The sequence below is a fragment of the Paroedura picta genome, chromosome 4 (assembly GCF_049243985.1).
Source record: "Paroedura picta isolate Pp20150507F chromosome 4, Ppicta_v3.0, whole genome shotgun sequence".
Classification (NCBI taxonomy): Eukaryota; Metazoa; Chordata; class Lepidosauria; order Squamata; family Gekkonidae; genus Paroedura; species Paroedura picta.
The window spans coordinates 42,657,254-42,685,014 of NC_135372.1; the positions used below are offsets into that span (position 1 = coordinate 42,657,254).

At 42.2% G+C, this 27,761-nt stretch overlaps 1 protein-coding gene across 1 annotated transcript in view; it reads left to right on the plus strand.

Moving 5' to 3' along the window:
- The window catches only part of HMCN1 (hemicentin 1), a 287,686-nt gene that overhangs the window by 79,806 nt on the left and 180,119 nt on the right, over positions 1–27,761 (plus strand). The window contains exons 10-14 of the mRNA XM_077332660.1: positions 4,628–4,748; positions 7,402–7,665; positions 8,132–8,276; positions 15,162–15,283; positions 18,918–19,193. Coding sequence (XP_077188775.1) covers positions 4,628–4,748; positions 7,402–7,665; positions 8,132–8,276; positions 15,162–15,283; positions 18,918–19,193 — 928 coding nt within the window. The remainder of the gene's footprint in view (positions 1–4,627; positions 4,749–7,401; positions 7,666–8,131; positions 8,277–15,161; positions 15,284–18,917; positions 19,194–27,761) is intronic.

Below are 27,761 nucleotides of genomic sequence, written 5' to 3' on the forward strand. Positions count from 1 at the left end.
TTTGTAAGATATCTCAATTGACCAACTGTAGTGATGACCCTTGCTCTAATTTTCAGAAGCTTCTCCCCATGGAGATGGGAGAGAAGACATAAACAGCCACAGAAATCAATTCCGATAGCATGTTTGTATGGCTGGAAGCTCAAAGCCTGTTTTGGGTCCCAAACAATGGGTTGATTTGATGTCTCAATGGAGCCTTGTCAGAAAGTTTTTACACATTTTTTAAAATAGTTAAACATTTATCATATATGGTCATGTCAACCCACCTCCCCTCCCAAAATAGCCATTGATGGACCTGGAGGGGGTGGGGAGGGGAGGGGCATGGGGGGGCATGTACACAGCTATGTTGCCCAACCATAATCTGCACAATCATAGCACTTCTGGGATTCCTCGAAGCCTGAATAATGTTTCTGGGGTTCTCAATGGAAAGAAAGGTGAGAAAGGCTGAGGCAGGAGATGAGTGTGTGTGTGAGAGAGAGGCTCAATTTCATTTTTAGAGAATCCTAATCCCCTCCCATTTTACCTCAATTAACTGCCACCATCCTGACTCACCCCCCCCTCCTGCCCCCACAAATACCCTTGGCTGTGGCCTGGCTCACTGAGAACCAGGTGTTTTGTGTATGTCCATCCATGCATATGGAGTAATTCTCCCCTCCCTTTCTGTCTGTTAACCCTTTAGGTCAGCTAGGTGATTGAACACTGTGTAGAGGAACAGCTAGGTTTACGGGTGAGCAGTTAGGCACACTCTAAGATCTTTAAAAGGGGGGGGGGGACCCTTAAACTAGAAAACATCCCTGTCTCTAGGATCATGATGATAATGAGAATACATACTATCTTGTTTCTTCTTAGTGGTATGGCGCATTATCCCTCCATCTATCACTAAAAATGGGAGTGCTTTTCTTCTTGCAGGTAACAAGAGGCTTTTAATGCTCATACAATGAGGCTGCTGATATGTAAAGTGAGCTAGTTTGTGTTTATTTATTTATTTATTTTATAATTTATGTACCACCATTCCCCACAAAGGCCATCTCATGGCGGTTCACAAGATAAAACAATAAGATCACAATATAAAACCCCCATAAAAAACCTCCTATACAACAGATGATAGATGATGGTTTACTCAATTTTCAATCGTTCTAAACTCAACTCCGCTGTTCCAGCCTATGGGCCCATGCTGATAACCCCCGACAAGATGACCCGAGGGTGTTGATCGTTAAAGGTAGGGTGCGATTATTTCAGGACATCCTGCATTCCCAACCCCAGATTCAGTCCTTTATATCTCCAGCTGAAAGGTTTAGGTACTAGCCAAAGTGAAAGACCTCAGCCCTCAGACTCCGTAATCTTGTCACAGTAGACAGGATTCACTTTGGTAAGCCAATGGTCCAGCTCAATATAAAGCAGGAATTTTAAGGAGAAGCAGTAGTTATTGGCATATGAAACTAAAACTGTATAAGTGGTTACTGTGCCATTAAATGTTTATTGATGGAGTAGAAGCAGTTTAAACAAATAGTTGTGGCTCAGGGGAAGACCATCTGCTTTTCATACAAGAACTCCCAGGTTCAGTCCTTGGCATCTCCAGTTAAAAGGCCAAGTAGCAGATGCTTTGAAAGCCCTTCCTGTACCCAAGGGAGAGTTACTACCAGTCTGAGTAGATAATACTCAGGGCATTGGTCTTCTTCAGTATAACGCAGCTTCATCTGTTCCTTCTGTGATCTGAGGAAAAGGTTGCTTAAAACCTTTCATCCTGTTGTAGATGTCCTAGACAGAGGTGGTAGAAAACCATAAAAGAGATCCATGGTCGAGAGCCATTTAACAGCCAATTATCACTTGATAGCAGAAGTCTTTTTGACACTCTGTTAAAAAAAAAGAAAAGAAATAATTCTCTGCAATCTACGCATTTTAACAGCTGCTGGTTTATGCCAGAGAAGTCCTCTGCTGGTGATTTTTACTGAGGTGAAAGGCTAAGCAATAGAAATAAATAGCGGCCTTTCTAGTAAAGGCAGACGGATTTGTCATGGTGTCTACAGGGAGTGGATTGTCTAAGCAGTAGTTTTATGGAAAACAACTGTTCTTTGAATATATTTGCTTAGCACAATTTCACTAGACAAAACAGATGACGTACTTAGGGATCCATGTGGTCTTCCTAACTTGATATAAAATCAGCTTAAAACTCTGCCACTAACTTGATGTAACTGAATAACTCTCAATGGGCCCTCCATATACGGGGATACAGCAAGGATTTGTGGATTCAGATTTAAACTTAGCTTTTCTTGTTCTTTTGTTATCTTTCTTCCCATAGCCCTTCTCTCACAGTTAGTATTCTGGAGTTTGTGATGATCCTTCTGCTAATTTCCACTTTGTTTTTATCTTTAACAAGAGGACTCTCCATTGGTTAAGGGAGTAGAGGCTAACTGAAGATTTATGTTGTTTCACCATATTACTCATGATACAAAAGGCTGACATACAAAGGCCTGGGACTCAGTGGCTGAAAACCTGCTTCGTATGCACAAGGTCCCAGTTTTACCACCTGGAAACTCAAAGTAGCTGTCGTTGGCAAAGATCTTTCTCTGCCCTAGTGGGCAATATTGAGCTAGATGGTAGTAAGTAACCCACCAAATAGGGTAGGTATGCCACTGCCTTGTACAGCTACATAGCAGAATGCAGAGGTTGGACTGTCTGCCAAAGGGTTGCCAACATCCATATGATCCCTGGAGAACTCCTGGGATCTGCAGATGCCAGAGTTCCTCTGGAGTAAATGACTGCTCTTGAGGATGGACTGTATGGAGTTACATTTCCACTGAGCTTCCTCCCCTCCTCAAACCCTGCCCTGCCTGGTTCCCCCTCCCAATTTCCAGGAATTTTCAGAGCTCTAATTTGCCATCCTAATGGGGAAGGGGAAAGCATGGGATCTGTAGGTAAACTGCATCGCTGAGAGTGGTGAGTTTGAGGGGTGATATGGAGAACTCTAGAGCCACCCTAGCCTGTTTGTGGGGCTACTCCACCTATGAAGCATGATACAGCGCTCTACATCAGACCACACTATGCATGAAGACAGGCACGATGAATGATGATGATGATGATGATATTTAGCCACTCAGTCATGCCTACTTTTGGCAGTCCTGTGGCTCTACTGTTGCCATGTTTTTTGATCTTGCACTGCTCCTTTTAGTTGTATAATGCTCTGGACACTGTTCATTTTGATCGCATCTAATTGCCATATTCTTTGTTGGCCAGGTTTCTTTTTACTATTGACTAGTCCTAGCATAACTCCTCTCTCTATTGAGTTGGATCGCATGATATGGCCAAATTAAGTGAGCCAGAGTTTGTGGGGTTTTTTTCCAGTGATATATCAGGCTTTAAGCATGCTAGTATTTCCCTGTTTGTGACTTTTGCTGTCTATGGTATCTACGGAAGCCTTCTCCAGCACCAGAGTTCAAATTAATCAACTCTCCTCCTGTCTGATTTCTTTATCGTTGAACTTGCACAGCCATAAGTGGCTATTGGAAATTGGCCTCATGAATAAGGTTATCTTGTAGTTAACTGAACAGCCCTTGGGTTTCCAAGGGACTACTGAGGAGCCAATATCTCCAGTATGGGACTTCCATACATCTTAATTCCTATGTATTATGGATAGATATCCTTCTCAACAGGATGCCGAATCATTCCCAGTAACACCTGGTTTGGATATACCTGTTATATCCTGATTTCTCAACTATTGTTCAGAAAATATTATATGTACACAAGATCTGCCACTTTTATTCCTTAGCTGTGCTCTGATCAATTATGTCTGTTCATCAACATAATAACTCTGCTCTGGTTCGGCCTCACTTGGAGTACTGTGTTCAGTTTTGGGCATCCGTGTTGAAGAGGGATGTAGACAAACTGGAGCGTGTCCAGAGGAGGGCAACAAAGATGGTGAGGGGTTTGGAGACCAAGATGTATGAAGAAAGATTGGGGGAGCTTGGTCTGCTTAGCCTAGAGAGGAGACGACGGAGAGGGGATCTGATAACCATTTTCAAGTATTTAAAAGGGTGCAATATGGAGGATGGAGCAGAATTGTTCTCTCTTGCCCCGGAGGGACAGAGCAGAACCAACGGGATGAAATTAATTCAAAAGAAATTCCGTCTAAACATCAGGAAGAAGTTCCTGACAGAGCGGTTTCTCAGTGGAACAGGCTTCCTTGGGAAGTGGTAGGTTCTCCATCTTTGGAAATTTTTAAACAGAGGCTGGTTAGCCATCTGACGGAGAGGCTGATTCTGTGAAGGCTTAAGGGGGTGGCAGGTTACAGTGGATGAGCGATAGGGTTATGAGTGTCCTGCATAGCGCAGAGGGTTGGACTAGATGACCCATGAGGTTCCTTCCAACTGTATTATTCTTTGATTCTATGAACACCTTTATAAAATGCCTGTCATATTGTGTGAGTTGGAATTCCTGATTATATTTCCATTTTAAAATATGTTGGTTGATGTTCACTTTGTTTATATCTTGATCCTAAGTCTGTTCACACAGCAGTAAGTCTCAGCATTTCGGGAGGACTTTCATGTATGCTTAGGATTGCAAGTTTAAAATTTAGTGGCATCTAACACAGCAAATGCTGATGACTAAAACATATTTTTACACTGTTTTTCAGACATCCAGCAGTGAACGACACTCTGTCCGTATCACGGGTCTCAGTACCATTGACTTCCGAGCTGGTTTTTCCAGAAAGCCGACGTTAGACTTCAAAATGACATCCAGCAGACCAGTGCAAGGTTAGTGGCTACTCTTATTGTCATGGAAATAACTCTTGCTTTAAAAGAGATTTATGCTATGGTGTTGAAGATGATAAATCCTGCCTTTTGGATCATCAAAATCCACCAGGTGGTTAACAGAACAAAACCAATGGTGCACTCTGAAGCAGAATTACACCTTTCTAAGTTCTTCTAAATCTTAGAAGCAGGGCCACTGATGGGGGGTGTAACTCAGGGGACAAAACTGAGGGAAGCCAAGTCAGAATGCATCGTGCTGCATTCACAGAATGCGTTAATTTACCACAAATTTCTCCTTCGTTTTGCTCTCGACCTTTCTGCCATTAGTCTATCCCCGCCTCTAATTGCTCTCCGCCCTCAAAGGAGCTTATATGGTTTTCTTTTCCTCTGTCCTCACAACTTTATGAGGTAGGTTAGGCTGAGAGCATATGATGCGCCTAAGGTCATCCAGCAAGTTTCCATGTCAGAGTGGGGTTTTGAACCTGGGTTTCACAGATCCTACTACAGGACTTTAAGCACCACATAATTTTAACTCTTATTGCAAATAGCATTGAGGAGCCAAGATATTCTATTCCCTTTCATTTCGAGCCCTGGAACTCCCAGGATCACCCTGAAGCTGGTGGCCAATTTTGAGGTTCCTAGTTTTATTTCCCAGTGAGTTGTGCCCACTGCAAGTGGACAGAAAGATAGACGTGGATCCTTGTAACATTTTAGAGGCATGGCAACAGCCAGCCAAGAGATTTGTTTTATTATGATCCTAGCAAGAAAGCCCATTGCAACCAGGAATGCAATGGGCACTAGGACCCAGGGGACACTGGGAGGTGCAGATCTCTGTGTTTGTGTGTCACTCTCCCTCTCTCTTTCGCTGTATCTCTTGGTGTGCCTCGCAGCAGGAGGCATAGCATGTAATTAGGGCTGGTTTGTAGGAGGGAAGCAGGGCTGGTGTACAGTTTGGGGCAGCTCTCTGTCTCTCCCTCCATTGCAGCAGGAACAGCTCTCTCTGTGTCTCTCTCTCCGTGGCAGCAGGAGCCATAGGGCAGCTCTCTCTGTATCTTTCTCTGCCTCCCTTGCAGCAGCAGCAGCAATAGGAGGGAACGAGGGCTCGTGCTCGGCCTGGCAGGGCTCTGTGTGTCTCTCTCTGTCTCTGGCACAGCTGAGAGGAAAGTGGCTAGCATCCAGGGAGGGAGGGCAGGAGCTGTAGGGGCAGGTTGCTGGCTGCACCCTGATTGGCCTTATTCCAACTTGGACACCCCGGACCGTTCTACCCCCCCAGGCTGTTTCACAAATATATAGAGGAACCATGAATAAGGATTTGGTTTGAATCAGGGTCATATGGAGGAAATGCCCACAGTGGCTCTCGGCAGTCCTGCTTAGAAGGATGTAACTCAGTTTAGGATTGCACTGTAAAACAATGAAAATGAGCAAAAACACATTACTGTAGAATAAATTCCAGCAAAACAAAGTCACAAAAAATAATTAGTGGTTGCTTTTATCCCAGTGTTACTTGGCTTTGGCAAATCTGTGTAAGGCAAGAAGAAATGCAGTCCAGACAATGTGTAGAAACCTGCTGCTCTTCATGGTTCTTTATTTTCAAATTTCCACACTGCCCTTTCCCAAAGACTTACATCATATCATAAGAAAGCAATGAGTTCTGATCGCTTTTATTGCAAACCGATTTTAAAAATGTTTATAATGGTTTTATAAACATTTTTAAAATCGGTTTGCAATAAAAGCGATCAGAACTCATTGCCTTCCCTCTGATAGGGAGGCAGAGGGTGGTGGGATGCTTTGCTGTTAACTGCTGACAGAGCTTGCAGATGTTATCATTTATGCTATCATTCATGTTGATGTATTTCCCAGTGTGCTGGTCAAAGTTTCCCATTTCATAAAATTGGGAGGCTTCTTACGTCAAGGCCTCTGGGTTACAGCCCAAATCTTTTGCATGGTTCTGACTGGAAGGGCTGTACTAAGAAGCTGTGTAGACAATTATCTTTCTAGAGCAGACTTTCTCTACCAGGGTTTCGTGAAAAATTGGGTTTTCTTGACGACGCTGGAAGGGTTTCTTGAATGGGTGGGTGTTTATATATATGTATGTATGTATGTATGTATGTATGTATGTATGTATGTATGTATGTATGTATGTATGTATGTATGTATATATATATGTATATATGTATGTGTGTGTGTGTGTGTGTGTGTGTGTATATATATATATATATATGTATATATGTATATATGTATATATGTATATATGTATATGTATATGTATATGTATATGTATATATGTATATATACACGTGTGTGCGTGTGTGCGTGTATGATATGACCATATATGGTCATGTTGACCCACCCTCCCTTTCTCTAAATGGCCAATGATTGGCCTGGAAGGGGTGGGACCCAGGATGGGATTATACACAACTATGTTTCCCAACCATATTTTGCACAACTGTGCCACTTCTAGGGTTTCTTGAAACATGAAGAATATTTCAGGATTTCTCAAAGTTGAGAAATGCTGTCCTAGAGTAGACAACGCATGCTGCAATCTAGGACAGCATTTTTCAGCTTATGGGTCAGGATTTCACATGGGTCGCAGAACATTTTAGGAAGATCCAGCATTCAGCAGCTTTGTAATTCTTGATTTTTGTTTTCTTAACAGGGATACCTACTTTCATTCTGCTAAATACCACAGGAATTCATCTTCCTTCTAGAGTGGATCGTCTAGAATTGTTAAGCATATCAGGAGATCTGCTGAAGACCATTCCTGTGAAGTATTATCCTGACAGAAGGCCTTATGGAATCTGGAATATTACTGAGTTTGTTCCACCAAATGAAGCCTTCTTTATTAAGATAACTGGTTATGGCAAAGAGGATTACCTCTTCCAGAGAGTATCAAGTGTTTCATTTTCCAATATTATTCCTGGTAATTTAAAAGTTTAATTTAAGAAACCCTGTAATTTAATATTTATAGTGCTAGGAACCCTTCATACTTTCCCCTTCCCCCCTCCTAAGGAAAAAACCCTGTGTCTGACATAGCATGACTCTTTGGCTCATGAAGGTGAAATTACTGTACTACTTTGGTGTAGTGGTTAGGAGTGCGGACTTCTAATCTGGCATGCCGGATTAGATTTCCCGCTCCTCCACATGCACCCAGCTGGGTGACCTTGGGCTCGCCTCAGGACTGATAAAACTATTCTGACTGAGCAGTGATATCAGGGCTTTCTCAGCCTCACCCACCTAAAAGGTGTCTGTTGTGGGGAGAGGAATGGGAAGGCGACTGTAAGCCGCTTTGAGACTCTTTTGGGTAGAGAAAAGAGGCATATAAGAACTAACTCTTCTTCTTCTACCATATGATGTTTATAAGGAGAATATATTTAATTTTGTTCTAGATGTTCCAAAAGTCACCATGCCTGAAAAAACTCCAGGATATTATCTGCAGCCAGGTCACATTTCTTGCCATGTCGAAAGCCTCATACCTTTCACTGTCCGTTTTAGCAGAAATGGACTGAAACTGGGAATGGATCAGTTCTTCAAGTAAGTAACTTGATATCACCGAAAAGATTTCTTTTTATTGGATGAGTGCATATAGAGCATTTCCATTATGCAGTGGTGAAATTAGGATGAAAATTAGTTGCTCTCATAGTCTATGAAGATGCATTTTGCTTGTTAGTGCTTTCTATACCATCTATTATTTTAGTGCTTTCACCTCATTTGCTAGGAAAATATAGAAGATTCACTTAGTATTGTCACAATCCGTTTCTACATGTGTTTTCCAACTGAAAGAAGTGGTCATTGAAAGAGACGAATGGAGAAAACTTTCCTATAGAATCACCGAGTGTCAGACATGACTAAATGGAGAACATCATTATCATCATTTCCAGCTTTGGTATACATGGCTAGAAATATAGGCATTTTGAGGATATACATTTGCATGTGCTGAAGCTGTAAAATACATGTGCTTACCCTAGTTGCACAACATGGAGAACATGTAGTGCATGTGGTGAGCTCTCCCAGTCTGTGAGGTAGGACTTCCAAAATTGTAATAACTGAAAAGGAATTGTAAAGGGGAAGCAATAGTTATCTGTACATGAAACTATAACTATGTGTAGAAGAGCATGTGGTAGGAAAACATGCTTTCAGGTTCTTGTTCACCTTGGACAGGGATTCTCAACAGGCGTTCCGAGAGAGCTCCCCCAGAGTTATAGGCAGCCTTTCCCAGTTCAGATGGCTGCCTGACATGGCATGGTTGTGCTGGGGGATGAAAAAGGAGCTCACGCTAAGATGAGGCTGCCTGCAATGGGTTTGGAAATGGCTGGAGATTTGGGAAGTGGAGCCTGAGAAGGACGGGGATTAGAGAGGCGACAGTCTTCAGTGGGTACAATGCCAGAGCCCACCTTCCAAAACAGCCATTTTCTGCCATTGAACTGATCTCTGTCACTAAGAGATGACTTGTCATAGAGGGAAATCTCCAGCCTAAGGTTGGCAACCCTAGCCATGCTAACCTAGGAGCAATTAGAGTACAGTGAAAATGATGCTATTTTTAATGTGTATACATCTTGCTGTAATTGAGAAAAAAGGTTTTTTTTTCTGTATCTTTGAGTCCAGTCTGCTCCAATGTAATTCATCATTTTGTTAAATTGCATTATTTAAGGATGCTGATAGCAATGGACAAATTATGTTCTGTACAACTCTAAGGTTCCAGAGGAGGTCAGAGGCTTCTGAAACCTTACCTACAAGTGGAAGAACTACTTAAGAAGACTCTTTAGGTTGGGAGCAGGTTGGACATGTACCACTTCTTGGCTCACAATTACTGATCTTCCCTTGCAATATGCAGCTTCAGTCTTGCTTAAAGACATTTTGGTTTTCTGAGCACCCTCCTCCTGCACTGTGCTGGTTGTGTCCAGGTGGTTTCCAGAAGAAATATCTCTCAGCCTACCTTGGACCTGCTTGGCAGTGGCACAGATGCCCTGGCTCAGTCCAAGGAAGGTTTCAGAGGAGGCACTTATGCAGCCTGACTTAGCCATGGATGCAGCACTAAGAATTTAGAAGGCACTGGCAGGTAGAAGCCATGCTTGATGCTTCTTTGAATGTCATAGTCCTCCATCGATTAAATCCTCAAAACAACCACTTCATTAACTGGGCTTGTACAAAGTACACTCTGTGGTGTGTGACAGTTCATATAGAGCAAGGATGTACTGGCCAGCACCTGCTTGGCATGTAGAAGGTCACACATTCAATATTCCACATATACAGGCAGTAGGTGGCAGGAAAGACCTCTTCCTAAGACCTTGGAGAACTGTTGTTACTTATAATAGACAATGCTGGTCTTAATAGACCAAAGGGTTTGGCTTCTTATCAAGGAAACGTCATATATTCTCCCTACAAAAGTTGAATACGTGGCCTATGGCATCTCCCCATACAACATACATGGGCTTCTTTGCAGTAAGCCAATATGGAAAGAGTTCCCTGCGTCCATTTCTCATCGATAAAGACCTGCCCTACATAAAGCAGCAGCGATTACAGTTAAGGGCCCTGTTATCTATTAAGAACCCAAACGATTCTTAGCTGTATGAGCAAATATAAATGCTTATTTGGTCCCCTTTATTCTTTTAAAACACAGAAGATATGTGGCTTATGTTTTGTGACATGTTAGCAATTAATTAATTAACAAGCGGAATCCTATAATACTTCCCTGTGCAGTTCATCTTCTTCATGAGGTTCCATTAAGTCATCCTGGACACATACTTCCCCAGTTCTGTAATTCCTCTCAAGCCATAATGATCAAATGGCTTGTGTTTTTTTTGTCTTACTTTTCTTCCTATCATGTTACACGGCTGTTGAATATAGCAGAATACTCTGGTGATTTCACAAAATAATCTTTGAGCCAAGGTTTATTGACTGAAAGTTCCATCTTAAGTAATGAGATTTACCTTGGCTCCTCTCCTGTCAAGTTCAAGAGTCTGGAGTTGTGTGTGCGTTGAAAAGGACTGATCACGTTTTGTACGGACTAGACTCCCTTGATTCTAGGAGGAAGACAGGCATAACGTGTTAACAGCGATAGTCTGGCTAATACACACATGCACATGTGTGAAAGAGCTGCGATCTGTGATTAGATGGGCTGGGTGGTGTTTTATCATGAGAAATTATGCAAGACATGAAAATAGCACAGCTGGGATGGAGAGAAGAGGGACTCAGCTGCATGTTGATTGAATTCACAGGAATCTTCTTTATCAGTATTGTTGATGAGAGGTTGGAGGCATTGAAATCAATGGACTTAGAAGGGTGTATTTCTCCCCAGGATGGCACTGCAGAAAGGCCCTTCAAACATGTAGGGTTGAGTTTTCAGACCCAACAGACTGTGAAACAATACTTTTAATTAAAAAAAAATCTTCAGGCATGTTGCATTATCATTTTTAGATCTCTCTAGAGCTGAGCACCATTGACAATGGGATCATAGAATCATAGAATCATAGAGTTGGAAGGGGCCATACAGGCCATCTAGTCCAACCCCCTGCTCAACGCAGGATCAGCCCTAAGCATCCTAAAGCATCCAAGAAAAGTGTGTATCCAACCTTTGCTTGAAGACTTCCAGTGAGGGGGAGCTCACCACCTCCTTAGGCAGCCTATTCCACTGCTGAACTACTCTGACTGTGAAAAACCTTTTCCTGATATCTAGCCTATATCGTTGTACTTGAAGTTTAAACCCATTACTGCGTGTCCTCTCCTCTGCAGCCAGCAGAAACAGCATCCTGCCCTCCTCCAAGTGACAATCTTTCAAATACTTAAAGAGGGCTATCATGTCCCCTCTCAACCTCCTTTTCTCCAGGCTGAACATTCCCAAGTCCCTCAACCTATCTTCATAGGGCTTGGTCCCTTGGCCCCAGATCATCTTCGTCGCTCTCCTCTGTACCCTTTCAATTTTATCGACGTTCTTCTTGAAGTGAGGCCTCCAGAACTGCACACAGTACTCCAGGTGTGGTCTGACCAGTGCCGTATACAATGGGACTATGACATCTTGTGATTTTGATGTGATGCCTCTGTTGATACAGCCCAAAATGGCATTTGCCTTTTTTACCGCTGCATCACACTGCCTGCTCATGTTTAGTTTACAATCCACAAGTACCCCAAGGTCTTGTTCACACACAGTGCTACCTAGAAGCGTATCCCCCATCCAGTAGGCATGCTTTTCATTTTTCTGACCCAGATGCAGAACTTTACACTTATCTTTATTAAATTGCATCTTGTTCTCATTTGCCCATTTTTCCATTGTGTTCAGATCTCATTGAACTCTGTCTCTATCTTCCGGAGTATTTGCCAGTCCTCCCAATTTGGTGTCATCTGCAAACTTGATGATTAGTCCCTCCACCCCCTCATCTAGATCATTAATAAATATGTTAAAAAGTACCGGGCCGAGCACCGAGCCCTGAGGTACCCCGCTACTCACCTCTCTCCAGTCTGATGAAACACCATTGACAACAACTCTTTGAGTGCGGTTCTCTAACCAATTCCCTATCCACCTAACTATCTGAAAATCCAGATTGCAGTCCTTCAACTTATCCATCAGAACATCATGGGGAACCTTGTCAAAAGCTTTACTAAAATCCAAGTAAACGACATCAACCGAATTTCCCCGATCCAGCAAACCTGTTACTTGGTCAAAAAAGGAAACTAGGTTGGTCTGGCAGGACCTGTTGGAGACAAATCCATGCTGACTTCCTTGGATCACCAAACTGTCCTCCAGATGTTTGCAGATCGCTCCCTTTAATATCTGCTCCATTATCTTCCCCACAACAGAGGTCAGACTCACTGGTCTGTAGTTTCCCGGGTCATCCTTCCTCCCTTTTTTGAAGATCGGAATAACGTTTGCTCTTTTCCAGTCCTACGGGACATCTCCAGTCCTTAAAGAGGTTCCGAAGATGATGGACAAGGGCTGTGCAAGTTCTCTGGAAAGTTCTTTGAGTACTCTTGGGTGCATTTCATCCGGACCAGGGGATTTGAACTCATCCAGTGCAGCTAAATGCCTCTCGACAACCTCTCTATCCATGTTAACCTGCCACCCAGACACTATCCTTTGGCTACAGCCATCTCTAGATGTGCCTAAACACTTTGACCTGTGGGAAAAAACAGATGTAAAATAGGCACTAAGCCTTTCTGCTTTCTCTGCATCTTTCGTTAGCGTTTGTCCATCCGCACCCAACAGTGGGCCTATTGCCTCCTTTACTTTACATTTGCTCCTCACATAACTGAAAAATCTTTTCTTGTTACAATGGGCTTCCCTGGCCAATCTTAGCTCACTCTCAGCTTTGGCCTTTCTGATGATTGATCTACAGTGCCTAGTAACCTGTAGGTACTCTTCTTTAGAGCTCTGTCCTTCCCTCCAGTTCCTGAACATTTTCCTTTTCTTTCTTAGTTCCTCTTGAAGTTCTCTGTTCATCCAAATAGGCTTCTTAGAGCTCCTGCAGTGTTTTTGTCTTTCTGGGATAGTCATTGATTGAGCATGCAATAGCTCTTGTTTGAGTAGCGCCCACCCTTCATATGCTCCCTTCCCTTCCAGCATTCTCGTCCATGGTATGACACTCATCATGTCTCTGAGTTTATTAAAGTTTGCCCTACGAAAATCCCAACATCCGCGTCTGGCTACAAGCTTCCTTGGCTCCCCATCTCAAAAGGAATTCTATGAGGACATGGTCACTTCCCCCTAGGGTCCCCACCTCCTTCACCTCATCCACCAACTCTTGCCTGTTGGTCAGTATTAAGTCCAGTATGGCTGAACCTCTTGTGGGTTCATCTACCATTTGATAAATATATGTATGGTATGGATGTATGGTTATTTCATAATTATCAAAACAATTTTTCTTGACATACAATTAAATTATACAATGCCCTTATACAGCTAATCTATGTTTTCACCACTTCTTTGTATTGTACCCCAAATATTTTATTTTAGAAAGGAATGTTAACATTAAAGGCATTTGCCTTCTCTTAGTTTGCAGTTGTCATCTATGCTTGGAGAGCATTCAGATGTCATGGGAAAACAGGTCGGGTTGTGATAATCTGAATGTACCCAATGTCTAATGATAAATAGATTAACAGAAGCTTGCAGTGATGCATTCATACATTGGGTTGGATCCAGACAGTTGCTTTGCTCAGTCTCACTCAATCCCTCTTATGATAGCATCTACCACATATGACATTTTTGTCTAGGCAGGTTTTATGATCCCCAGTGTAGCTCCTTGGGTAGTCAAATGGGACTCCTCCCTTCTTTCCACTAGTGGGAAAGGCTGTCTGGATTCAACTGGATCTGCTTGTTTGGCTTCTCTTCTTCCCCCTGTCTTTTTGTGCACGGGTGACCACTGAAAAAAGCCTTGAATAAACCCTCAGCTGTAATTCTAAACCTTGGTTTAATTCTGTTCTATGATGTTCAGTCATGCTTTACCTAGGGCAGCCTTTCTCAACATTTTTACCATTGAGAAACCCCTAAAACAGTCTTCAGGTTTCAGGAAACCTCAGAAATGTCATAATTGTGCAGAATATGGTTGGGAAGCAGAGCTGTGTACATGCCCACCTCACTGGCCATTTTAGGAGGGGGGGGAAGTAGGTCAACATGACCATATATGGCCATATAACCTTATAAAATTTTAACAAATGTATTTAATCCCACCCATTTGGGAAACCCTTCCAGGGCCATCAAGAAACCCCATGGTTTCATGAAACCCTGATTGAGAAAGTCTGACCTAAGGGGAAGAAAGAGGAGGGAGGTGTGATGAACAGTGCATGAGCATAGCCATAAACCATGAGTTAAGGACAAACCTTTGTTTCTCCAGGGCATCTGAAAATAGACTAAGTTGACAGTCTCCAGTGATTCCCTCTTCCTGTTGCAGGCCATCCCCTCATGTAATTCCTTCAGATCCCCCTAGGAGCAGCATTTTGCGGAGATCAGTGGGCTGTAGTGGGAGGGGAAGGACAATGAAGTTCCATTCTGCCATTGGAAATTAAAGTCAGGATCTAACTCTTTATTGTGCACCTCACTGACCATGGATAGGACTTGCTCTATTCAGCTACCCAGGACTGTGGGTGTTCAAGCTTTTAAAGCCTTCTTCAAGCACAGAAAGGAATAGGGCCATAAAATGTAAGTGCTTGTGATTGGTACATAGTTGTATGACGCTGTTGGGATAACCAAGACTGGTATAAACAGAGCTGGTCTTGCTGGGTAAAGAGAGGATGGCCTTTAAAAAAAAAGTAGGCCCCAGCAATTAGCCAGGGTTGTGGGCAGTACTTTCCTTCTCTAAATATGATCACAGATATTTGTGTCCTGAGTCTGGCCTGGTTGCGCGAAGCTGGTGGGGAAGGACTGGTCACCAAGAGGAGACTAAGCCCTAGTTTTTTCTGTTGTTCTTCCCTTTACAATTTGTATTACAGAGAATCAGTGAGTGTGAACTGGGAGATTGCCAAAGTCTCACTGTTGGACGAAGATTATTATGAATGCATTGCTGTCAGTAATGCTGGAACTGGGCGTGCACAGACATTTTTTGACGTGTCAGGTCAGTGCTGATAATTTTCTCTTCCCCACAAAGGTTTGTTTTACTTACATTTTGCGGAGGTTTGATTTCATGAAGTACATCTAAAAATATATTTTACACAGTACAGTGTTGGCATAGTGATGGAGTAACGCTTTGGAAGATGGTAGAACATTCTTTCCTCAGTCCATAACTGGCCTATGAAATTCATTGTCACAAGTTATGGTGGCAACCACTACAGATTGGTGGAGAGGTTAAATACATACTTCTCCCATGCCATTTTCCCTGTCGAATTAGCTTCCCTGTATGATAGCTTTGAAGTTAAATAAAGAAGTTATGATGTCCTGCATCATGTCTGTTTTGTGACAGTTTGTCCAGAGTACCTATAATTCCGTTCACCTGAGTGAGATTCCTTCTTCTGAGAGATCAACATTTAGTGTGGGGAAGTGACCTCATCCTTGATTGCCAGTCCAACAGTCAGCATTGTATTTCTTGAGAGGGGATCGGTTGAGAAACCAATTCCTCTTCTGATCCATTCAAGACAGACAAAATCTGATCTTAAGGCAGAAAGGATGGCACTTCCACAGTTTCCCCTGGTGTGATAATCTCTAGGCTTGAAAACCTACAATTCAGTGTGTTTGCTAGGATCTACAGTGAATGTTGGATGGGAAATTGCTTCAGAAACATAATCAGAGCAGATTGTTAACTGTATCTCAATGAATGCTGTTTTCTTATTTCAGATCAACTAATTCTGTAAAAGATGCCATAAGTAATATATAGTGTTTCTGTGCCCAAAACAGATTAAAAGTCTCTGAAAGCAACTATCCTAAGTTTTCAATGTATGATGACGTGATGACTCAACAGAAAGTAGATTTAACAACATGGGGGGGGGATGATTGCTCCAAATTTTTAAACAATGAGACAGCACCAGCTGGAGTTTAAAATATGGATCTAAATGTCTTGAAATAATTTCACAGTAAAAGATTCGCCTCAGTGATGATACATGCAGACTTGTAAATCATCTTGGATGTAAAAATTTAGGGCTGTCGTGGAAGCTTGTTTTGTTAAGTATTATAAATCTTTCAAAAACCATCTTATAAGGATTAACGAGTATCATATGATGAGCTTTTATTTTTAAAACAGAAGCTAGTTTTCATACCTCTCATTTGGAAATAAAAAACTTGGTAGTGCTGTTGGATAAATGTTTGAGATTGCAGGAGAAATAAACCTGCACAAAGCTATTCTTTGATGCTACTTACTTGGTGTATAGAATAGCATTATTGCGGTAGGTTGGTGAGAACAGGGTACACTCATTCCAGGGAAAGTCTGGTAAGGTCAATAAAAGGGTGTCTAATACTCTAGAAATGACAGCTTAGACTTCCAGCTTTAACAAGAAAGGTGAGTGAATGCATTCATGAGCATTCAACATTAGGGATGGGCATAAACAAAACCACAAAGCTAAATAAAAAATCAAATCAATTAATAAATAAACATTTATCACAAATTTTCCCTATTTGTGGTTGTGAACCAACAGTCATGAACTTCCATAAACCTTTAAAGCAGTTCCAGGTGGTTCATAGCATTTCTTGGTGGTTTGTGGATAGAACAGAAAGCAGGGATTTAAAGTGACTCCCACAAAAACAGCTGAGTGATGGGGAGCAGCCTGCTCTCTGTATTGTGCTTTCTTATGCACTCTCTTTAAAATTTAAAGGGACTGCACAAAAAGTTTTTAAAAATTGATTTCTTCATACTTCCTTGTGCAGTCCCTTTAAAATTTAAAGAGATTGCATAAGAAAGTGTGAAAGGGACTGCACAAAAGAATGAAAAACTGCTCAGCTCCCTGTGGCTCAACTCTTTTTCATGCTTTCTGCTAACTGTAGTTAAAGGAACTGCGGGCTCTTTCAATTAGGTTTGCGGAGCCATGAACTGATTTGGTTCATGAACGAACCTCCTGGTTCAGTTTGTTGTTCGGTTCGTGGTTTAGCCACGAACTGACAAAACCACATTTACCATCCCTAGTCAGCATTGCAGTCAGTAATAACTAGTAGTTCCATAGCTGGATGAAGCTTCCTCTTCCCAGAAGAGAAAATAAGTCAGTACAGGCCAATATAGAGTATTAGTAAGAAAGTAGATATCTCACATCTTCTGCATGCCATAAGGCAAGGTGTTTCTTTTTTTTTGGGGGGGGGGCGGGGGTTGCCACCAGGTCAGAGATGACTTACAGCAAGGCAAAGATGAACAGATGTTGCCTTCCTCTGTGCTGTAACCCTGGACTTCTTTGGTAGTCCCCCATTCAAGTACTAACCAAGGTGAACCCTGCTTAACTTTTGAGAAATGTCAAGATCTGACTCTCCAGGTCAAGAGACATTACTAATGAGATATTTAAGCTACTTTCTCCACTTCTGATTATGTACCCTGTTCTACTGCCATGCTTCATCCTCTGCCCAAGAAAGGTAAACAAAGGTATCCTTAGTTCGCTGCTTTTTCTGATGTAGGGTGAAACTCAAAGCCTATCTCCTCTGATCTGGGGTGCAGATACTCTAAGGATCATTTTAAAAACAGAATTCAAAAGTGATTCCTTAAGCATTTTCATTGTACTGGACTGAAACAGTTGATCAGAGATTATTCCTTCCATCAACTGTGTGAAATTGTTGGAATCAGGTTAACATTCCTCCACTGCTGAATCAACAAACACTTGAACATTATTTTTCCCTCCTGCTATATTAAATCTGAAAATGGCACCTGGCTTGTTCATTTTTATACCCCATGCCTTGAATGTGAGAAAGTTTTGCCTGGGAGAGATCCAGCGGTTGGTCAGCAATATTCATTTTTAGAAAGGAGGAGGCTCTTGAAAACAGATTCCAAATTTTGCTCTAAGTAAAAAATAACTCTCAAGAAAATTTTCACACTTGTCTTAAATAATAAGGTACATATTTGGAAGGGAGGAAACCCTGTTTTGTTCTAAGTTTGGCATTAGAATTCTTTTTGGTAAAAATTTGAGGGCTAAAACCTGAAAAAGAGAAGGAATGATCTATGTGTGGGTTATACAAGTGGGTCTTAATAGTGAAATATAACTGGGAAACAGGGACACACACACATACACGTCATCTATTAACCCAGGATATGAAGACTTATGTTAACATGCTGCCCATTTTCCTGCTTATTTTTGTAATGAGAATTGGGAATATTGTCCTTTTTAAAACAGAAACAAACAGGTGCTTGAGGCACTCAGTATTAGTCTATGTTGAATAATGTGTGTGTAAAGTCCTGACAAGTCACAGTCATGGTGACCCCACATGGTTCTTAAGGCAGGAGACTAACAGAGACAGTTTGTCATTGCTTTCTTCTGCACAGCCACTCTTGTATTTCTTTCTGGCCTCCCATCCAGTTACTAACTAGGGCCAACCCTGCTTAGTTTCTGAGATCTGACAAGATCAGGCTAGCCTGGGCCATCCAGGTCAAGGCTCGCTAAATAACAGATGACCCCATTTATCTGGAATCTTGCTCTGTGCTGCTCTTAACCTACTGCATAAGTTGGCTGTAAAAATGGCACCACATTTGAACAGGATCAAAGTCCACCCTGTGTGGTCTTTATGAACAAGTAGTTAATTGAGGCCACTCTTGCTCTTACCTGTTCCCTTTGCTCTCATTTCCACAGAACCTCCTCCTATCATTCGAGTTCCTAATAACGTTACTGTCACTCCTGGTGATCGGGCCATCTTGACATGTTTAACTGTGAGCACAGTACGGTATAATCTTACCTGGCATAGAAACAACCAGGATGTGAAACTTCTGGAGCCCTCCCGGATACGGATGATGAGCAATCTGTCTCTAGAGGTCAGAATGGTGAAGCTCTCAGATGCTGGAGAGTACAGCTGCATGGCTTCTAATGAGGGCGGCTCCTCTACGGCATCCGTATTCCTTACAGTACAAGGTAACACAGAAAGAAAATGTTCATATTTTTTGGGGGGGTGGGGGGAACCACTTCTCTTTTCAAGTTTATGACCTGGCCTTTTAACGTACTTCAGTAAACTGGTAAAATTTGTTACTGTTTATTTATTTGGATATTTATAACCGCCTTTTCTGTCCAATGGGGACATAGCATGGTTTACAACACCATTTTCAGCTCCTCCATTTTATCATCACAACAACCACAACCTTGGTTGTGAATGACCCATTCATTTGTGCGTGTTTGGTAAAATCTAAAGAGCAATTTACACACAACCCCCCAAATACCTAAAGTGATGCAGAAAGCACAAAAACTCACAATAAGGAAGGTGAAATCAAGAGTAATTGCGATATGAAGGAATCTGGCAAAGAAGAGAAGGTGAAATCTAGTGATTTCTGTCCTTGACTAGAACCTGAGAGACTTGGTACATAGATGCAGTCTACCAGAAACCTTGCTGGGGACCTTTGCCCCTTATGCTCTCTTGGCCTAACCTACCACACAGGGAAAGGGAGAATGATGCATGTCACAAGCTGTTTTGGAGGAAGGGTAGAACAAAAACGTATTAGACTGATAGAAGTGATGATCTTATTCTCACTTTTGTTCCCTTTGTGCAAGTACTCAGATTTTTGTTATAGCTTTCTTTGTTTTAGCACGGTGAGACAACATTTGAAAGCAATTTATTTATCACATGTGTATCCTCCCCTTCCTCCAAGGATCTCAAGAATGGCATCCATGGAGTTATCTCATTTTATCCATTTTTCTTTAACTAAATAAAAGACAACAGCGTTCAAAATGCGGCACAGCTGCCTTTTCCTGCTGGAAGCTTGAAAGGAATTTAAAACCGAGGCTATTTGGCTGTTAAAAAGAAAGGCAATCTTGACAGAAGGCTGATGCTTTCTTAACTGGGAGCAATCAGAGATGATGGGATGAATCTTTGGCCTAACTGCACATTTTTGTTCAAAATCTCTCTCTCTCTCTCTGCTGTAGTGCTTCTATTCTATTTAAAACATAAAAGAGTCTCAAAGGTTTTTTTTCTATCCCAACACGTATGGGAAACAAAACTTCAAAAAGTCACTTAATCACTGACATGGAAACCTGCTGTGAATAATAATTAGCAATTACAGGGGCCAACTTTACATCTCTGTATATTTACTAAATCAGTAGGTACACAAAGATGCAGACGGGAGGCGGTACGGTATTGTCCGATCTCATCAGATCTCGGAAACTAAGTAGGGTCCGTGCTTGGAAGGGAGACCTCCAAGGAAGACTCTGCAGAGGAAGGCAGTGGCAGACCAACTCCGCTTCTCCTTGCCTTGAACCCCCCCCCCCCGGATGCTAGGGTGCCCCCTGGTTGATAATTATCATTCTCAGCAGGTTTTAATAGGTGGTGATTAGATGTCTTTTTGAAGTTTGCAATTTACACAGAAAATACAGATGTGTGGAGGGAAGCATTTGAGACAACACTGTGAGCCCCATAAAACTATGCAAATTCATAACTTCATTAGTCCCTCTTTTCTCATATAGGTTTGGTTTGATCTGGTACAGGTAGGGATGGAAAATCTGGTACAAAGAAGAAAGAGAAGAATTTGTCTGAGATGCAATTTAGAGAGTAGGTTAGAGGAAATGCAGGTAGAATTTGCCTGTTACATATCCTCAAGCCTAGGTGCCTAATGTGCAAATGATGAATGCAGGTAAACTAGATAAGACTTGCCTGAAAGTCTGCTTTCCCATGAAAGGGCAAGCTGAAACCCTTAAATGCACCTAGTTGTCCTTGCTTAGAAGACCAAAGCATCAGGATTCTACAGAATACAGGGTCTGACAAGGAAGTATTGACCCATTACAACTCATATCCCAAAAATCTTAGTGTTCTCTAAGTTGCCACTGGACTCGAATCCAGCAGATCAGGACACTAAACTGAAAGTCTCTTTCTATACAGTGTGCAACTTGTAGCCCCGCTGTAGCCACCCTGTAAATTGTAGCCCCGCTGTAGCCACCCTGCAACTTGTAGCCACCCTGTAAATTACCAAAACTTATAGCTACCTGAGGGGTTGAGGATGGAGAAGGATTAGTTTGTGTGTGTTTTGAGTGTGACCAGAGGAGGACGAACATGAAAACATTCTGAGCCGCTTGGAAAATGGTTCCTGGCTAGCAGAGCCAATTTCAGGCACTCAACTAGATTATTTCTCACATACTCTACCTGTATGTTTGTAAATAAGTCTGACAGGTTTTCAGTCCAGTTCTGCTTGGCAACTAACCTACAAAGATAGCCTGGAACCTGTTGCCACTTGCAAGAGGGGAGTGGGTAACAATAGTTTTCCATCACTCCCCTTTTCACCTCAAAACATATCAGTCAAATACTAACCCCCAATTTATTTCTTAAATGTCACCAGAGCACTGCTGCCCAAACTGCATTAAAGTAGATTCAGGTGGGTTGTCGCATCAGTTTTAAGCAAGAGAACAAAGTTTTAAGTCCAGTGGCATTAAGTGGTCTTCGTGTAACAACTGCTATGTGAGAGAAATGGTGTATCCAGATGGGTGAGAAGCCTCAGTATGTAAGGTTGGGATGTTTAAAATGGCCTAAACCAGGAGGGGATGTTGTTTCACACAAATGGCTCTCTATACATATCATGATTGCTTCTTGGTACATATATGAAAAGTATTTTTTACAGACTTAGTTTGTTTCAGAGGGAGGAGTGCAGAGAAGTTGCAGTATTTTTAGTTCTGGTGTCTTTGCTTCCTTTCTGAAATGTTGGAGCTAGGTGGGAAATCACTCATAGGATTATGTTTTGAGTAAGGGTGTATATTCAGTTAATCTGAGCTGAAAAAATACCCCCAAATACCCTTAATGGTATTTGGGGAGGGGTGTTATTTAAGCAGATTACAGATCAAAGAATCTGATTGGTTACTGCAACAGCTGAGCCTGAATAGTCTAATAGAAGTCTAATTGTTCAGCTTTTTTTCAGCAATATTCAGTTATACCAATAGTTGGTATGGCAGGAGCTGAGAGCTCCATGCTGCCTCAGCTGGGACTGGCTCCTGTTGCAGCTAATTTTAAACTGAGCTGCAACAGGAGCTAGCCCATGATCAGCTAGAGCAGGGATAGTCAACCTGCGGTCCTCCAGATATCCATGGACTACAATTCCCATGAGCTCCTCCAGCATTTGCTGGCAGGGGCTCATGGGAATTGTAGTCCATGAACATCTGGAGGACCACAGGTTGACTACCCCTGAGCTAGAGCACTAGGTACTGACAGCTCCCAGCCAAGTCTCCATGTGGCAGGGAGAGACTGTACTGCACAAGAAGCTCAACCAATCTGGGTTGGGCTGGCTTTTTTAAAAAAATAAGTTTTTTTTCTTTTCGGGTATAATGGACCAAAATAAATTCAAGATTTTTGAAAAATCCCAGATTCAAATCTCATACCAGTATAGAGATCTGGAATTTGTTGAAAATACAATTTTCTTCAGGTCAAAAACTCCATCCCACCCCCAAAACCCATTTTTTTGCACACTCCTAGTCCTGAATCAAGAACATGAATAGGTCTGTATAAAACCCTTCCCCAATTAAAAATATTTGAAGAAAAGAAATCGCAAAGCTGTCTTAAAAACCCGGGGAGAGTATTTGTGGAACTTGCCATTTTTCCTCTTTTAAAAACAAATGAACTTGATATGGGAAAAAGCATCCCTACTAGTTCTTTGCACTTATTGTGTCAATGGCTACTATTGGGACAGAAAATAAAGTTAATAATTTCTACCAGATGTTTCTGCTCTGTCGACTCCCATAGGGCCAAATGCTGTGGGAGTCGACAAAATATGTGTCTTAATCACAGACCGTTATTTCTGAGTACCAGTTTCACTGCGTATAAAATAGCACCACGTTGTCGGAAGAAGTGCTGTTCAGGCTCAGCATGTGCTCCCATTTGAGCTAATCTCAGTTTCCCAGTTTCAGCAGAAGAGTAGATCTTCCTCAGACCTATGAAACATTTCAGTCTCAAGTGTCTTTTGGCAAGGTTTAAAACAATAATGAAAACAGCCCTGGCAGCTGTGCACATGGCAAATCTTTTCAGAATAACTGTGCCATATACATTTATTTAAAAAAAATCTGGACTTGATTCTAGCCCTTTTCCTAGAACCGTTTAGCCTGTCAGCTGTGTTTTTCCTCCCATGATTATAGAACATCATTTACTCAGCAATCATGTTTGACCGAGCTGTCCTAGTGTTCCATTAGCGGTCCATCACTGTAACAAAAACTTCAAGTGTGAAGAGCAGGTTAACCCACCTAAGCAACTGGGGTCATGAACTGGGCAGACAGGGATCAGTCAACCTCTGACTTAAACTGCATCCACCCTTTTCCTGCTACAGGAAACACCTTAGCAGCTGCAGCCAATGCTGTAGGTGAACAGCTGTACTGAACACTGTCTTAACACTTCTTTTTGAAGAGAGCAAGACATCTGCCATGCAGGGACGGAGATTGAAAGCATGTTATTAAGGAATAGAAACCTCTTTATGTTATTTTTAATGTTTTATATCCACCATTGCTGTTCCTCAGGAAAATGCTCGTGTCAGACTGATCATGCATGGGGAAGAAGCCCCACCTTACCGGTTGGCCCACGTAGCCATGCTTCTAGCTGTTCCAGAGGTCTGCTGTGAAGTGTACAGTTCTTCCTTGTGCTCGGGAGAGCCTTGACCATTGCCACTGCAGAGTGGTGCAAGGCAGGCAAGACTCATCAGCTCATGGTTCTTCATGAGGGGATGGAGTACCAGGGAGCCAGGTGTTGCAGCAGCTGGTGAAAGGCTATGTCTTCCACAAGGGAGAAGGGTTGGCCATCTACAGCAATTATTTCACTGGCAAAGTGACTGACAGCTTCCTGGGCCCTCAACATAGCCCTTTTGGATGGTACATGGGGTAATGACCTCTTGGAGAGTGCCTTGATATCCCACCCATGGCACCCTGAGTACAGGGAGTTAGTCTTGGACTTGCTTCCCCTCTGCTTCTCATTGCTGAGAGTTTGTGGGTCTCTTCTTTCTCCCACAAGGTACCATTCTTTCCTTCAGTGGCAAAATTGTGGGGTGTACCTTTTGTAGTTGCCTATGGAAGACAGAGAAGAAAAAATGTTTGGGGTTTGCATCTATCTGGACATGGGCATAGCACAATTGGCACTCTGCCACACAGCGGTCACTGGGGAGGCAAATGTTTCCAAAGTGTGGGCTAGAAATGAGGGCCTAGGACTGGAGAAGGTCCTGTGCTGGGAGGGGCACAGAAGGGTGTACTTGAGGCATGAAAGGAAGCTCCAAGACCCCTGGAGATTCCCTGCTAAGGCTAGACTCCAGTGGGCTGACAGAGTGAGTTTGGTGCCCAGGCATGGGGACCTGTGGTACAGGGAGATAGAGGACTTCCCCCCCCCCCATAATGAGCACCATTGTACCCACTTTCAACTCAGCACACAGAAGTGTTCTCAATCAGGAGGTTATAAATGTGGGCTGAGAGCTGAGGGTTTACATAGCATTCTAAACCTATTGATCAGAATCCAAACTCTGTTATTGGCAGCCAGCAGTGCCTGTTAAGCTTTGGATGGCCTCTACTGGTGTGTCCAAGGCTAGAGAAGGCTGCCTTTCATGTCTTTGAAGTTTTGTAAACAGTTTAATTGAATGGAAACTGTCTGGAAAGCTATCCGTTCATGAACGACCATGAACACAATGAAAGTTCGTAGAATGTTCAGGCTGGTCGACCTTCCACGAGCATGGCTTTGCAAACCACAGACTGCCCAAATTTCGCAATGAACTTAAGTTCCTGTGTCAGATCATGCCCATCCCTATACAGGAATTATTGGATAAAATATACCTGTTTATTGGACAAAGTGATCTTTGATTCTTGAAAGTTTATACCCTGGGAAAGTGTTTTTTTTCCTTTACTGTTCTGTGAGAATTTTGTTCTAATACTACAGATTAATATGGCTGTCCACCTGAAATTATCTTTAAATGATCATCGTGATATTTAATGAAAGTGCAGCTGTTAAAGTTAAGATCCTGCACTATCCTTTAAAATTCCCTGATCAGACAATGGACACAAGGGGAAAACAGATCACTTGGACAGAGGTGTAACTGTTGCCAATTTTTGTTAGTGCAGTTTTGTACTTTTGCCATGATGCAGATGAGACGATCTACATTTAAATGAGCATCTTTTTGAAAAAGCTATAGAAAGAATAGAAATATGTAGCACCAGGGAGATGCATTCCATGTGATTGCCATATCTGTGAACTCATCAAAAGCTCTAAGGCATAGGAGAGAAAAACTGCAGAACAGATAACATTTCCAGGTGCTTTTTTGTTTGTTTCAATAAATGAACAATCACATAGACATTCCTTTCAATTGGAATATTTGATAGATGAAATAGAGCCTCTATTTCATGAATATTAAAGGCAGTAATTATTTGGTGCATCAACAAACTTCAGTTAAATGGTGCCTCTAGCTGATACATGATTTTGTTAAAACAGGATATCTTTGAAATCTATTGCTTTCCACCTTGACCCTGTGACATTGGGCAAGCTTTAAATATACTTTTTATGGGACAAAGGCTATAAGACATTGGCTATAAACTTTTAAATTTACACTCAAAGTTTGTTTTTTTAAATCTCGTAGCAAAGTTCTTATTTTAGGTGAAAAAACCACTGCATTCTCCTGTAATGCAAGAATGAATGATGGGAAGTTGATCTTACAATGTTCTTAGTATGAATTCCCCAAAGAGAAACCATTTAAAATGAGCAGGAAGACGGTTGTTCCTATGAATTGTTTCTTTTGGCATTAGCAACGACTAATTGGAGAGGGAACTCTCAAGCGAATCTCAAGATGGAAAGAGTAATTCAAGTTCCAAGTTACAATGTACCTATTGGTATTTTCAAAATGTTAGTCTTATAGGCAGTAGCCTTGCAGAGAAGGACCAGAGTTGAGTGCCAGGGATCAAATGGGTAAGATCCCTAGAACCTGACCAGTTTCTTCTGTGAAGAATCTCAGGTAACAAGTTATGGTGACATTTTCATTCGTTGCAAAGGGTCAGATGTGAAATTGTTGATCTGCTAAGCGGTATGTGTAACTTGTCACTAAATTCAGCTGCTGAAAGACTGGAGAGTAGCAAATATTACACCATTTTTTTAAAGGAGGTCAGTATGGCTTCTGCAAAAAAGAAGTCCTACCTCATCTATATTTTGGAGGCCTTTGAAAAGATACCTCAGCAAAGACTCTTGAGTAAGCTTAATGGTCATGGGATAAAAGGCAGTTCCTGTTATGGAATAAAAAAGGTAAAGGTATCCCCCGTGCAAGCACCAAATCATATCTGACCCTTGGGGTGACGCCCTCTAGCATTTTCTTCGCAGACTCAATACAGGGTGGTTTGCCATTCTCTTCCCCAGTCATTACCATTTTACCCCCCAGCAAGCTGGGTACTCATTTTACCAATCTCGGAAGGATGGAAGGCTGAGTCAATCTTGAGCCGGCTGCTGGGATTGAACTCCCACACTCATGGTCAGAGCTTCAGACAGCATGTGGATTAAATGAAATGAAACACAGTAATAAATTGATAGTTCTGTCAATGGAGAGAAGTATGCAGTTCTACAAAGATTGGTACTCGAACTGGTGGGATTTAATTTTTTCATAACCCAGAACTGAATGAGAGCTGTGTACTGGCCAGATTTACAAATGACGCCAAATTATTCAGGATGGCGAAAACCATGGCTGACTGTGAGAAGCTCCTGGAGGATCTCGACAAATTTAGTGTGTGGGCAACAATGTGGTAAATGAAGTCTCTTTTAGATAAGTGTAAGGTGGTGTACACTGGAGCAAAAAAAAATCCCAACTTTTAAATATACACTAATAGGGTCTGAATAGGGATGCGGGTGAAGGAAGTTGGCTTGAAACTCAACATCAAGAAAACAAAGATCATGGCATCCGGCCCTCTCAATTCCTGGCAAATAGATGGGGAAGAAATGGAGATAGTGACAGATTTTATTTTCCTGGGCTCCAAGATCACTGCAGATGGGGACTGCAGCAAACAAATTAAAAGATGCTTGCTCCTGGGGAGGAAAACTATGGCAAATCTAGACAGCATCCTAAAAAGCAGAGATATCACCCTGCCAACAAGAGTGTGTTTAGTCAAGGCTATGGTATTCCCAGTTGCAATGTATGGCTGCGAAAGTTGGACCATAAGGAAGGCCGAGCGTCAAAGAATTGAGGCTTTTGAACTCTGGTGCTGGAGAAGGCTCTTGCGAGTCCCTTGGACTGCAAGGCGAACAAACCGGTCAGTCCTAGAGGAGATCAGCCCTGACTGCTCCTTAGAAAGCGAGATTCTGAAGATGAAACTCAAATACTTTGGCCACCTCATGAGAAGGAAGGACTCCCTGGAGAAAAGCCTAATGCTGGGAGCGATTGAGGGCAAAAGAAGAAGGGGACAACAGAGAATGAGGTGGCTGGATGGAGTAACTGAAGCAGCAGGTGCAAACTTAAATGGACTCCGGGGAATGGTAGAGGACAGGAAGGCCTGGAGGATCATTGTCCATGGGGTCGC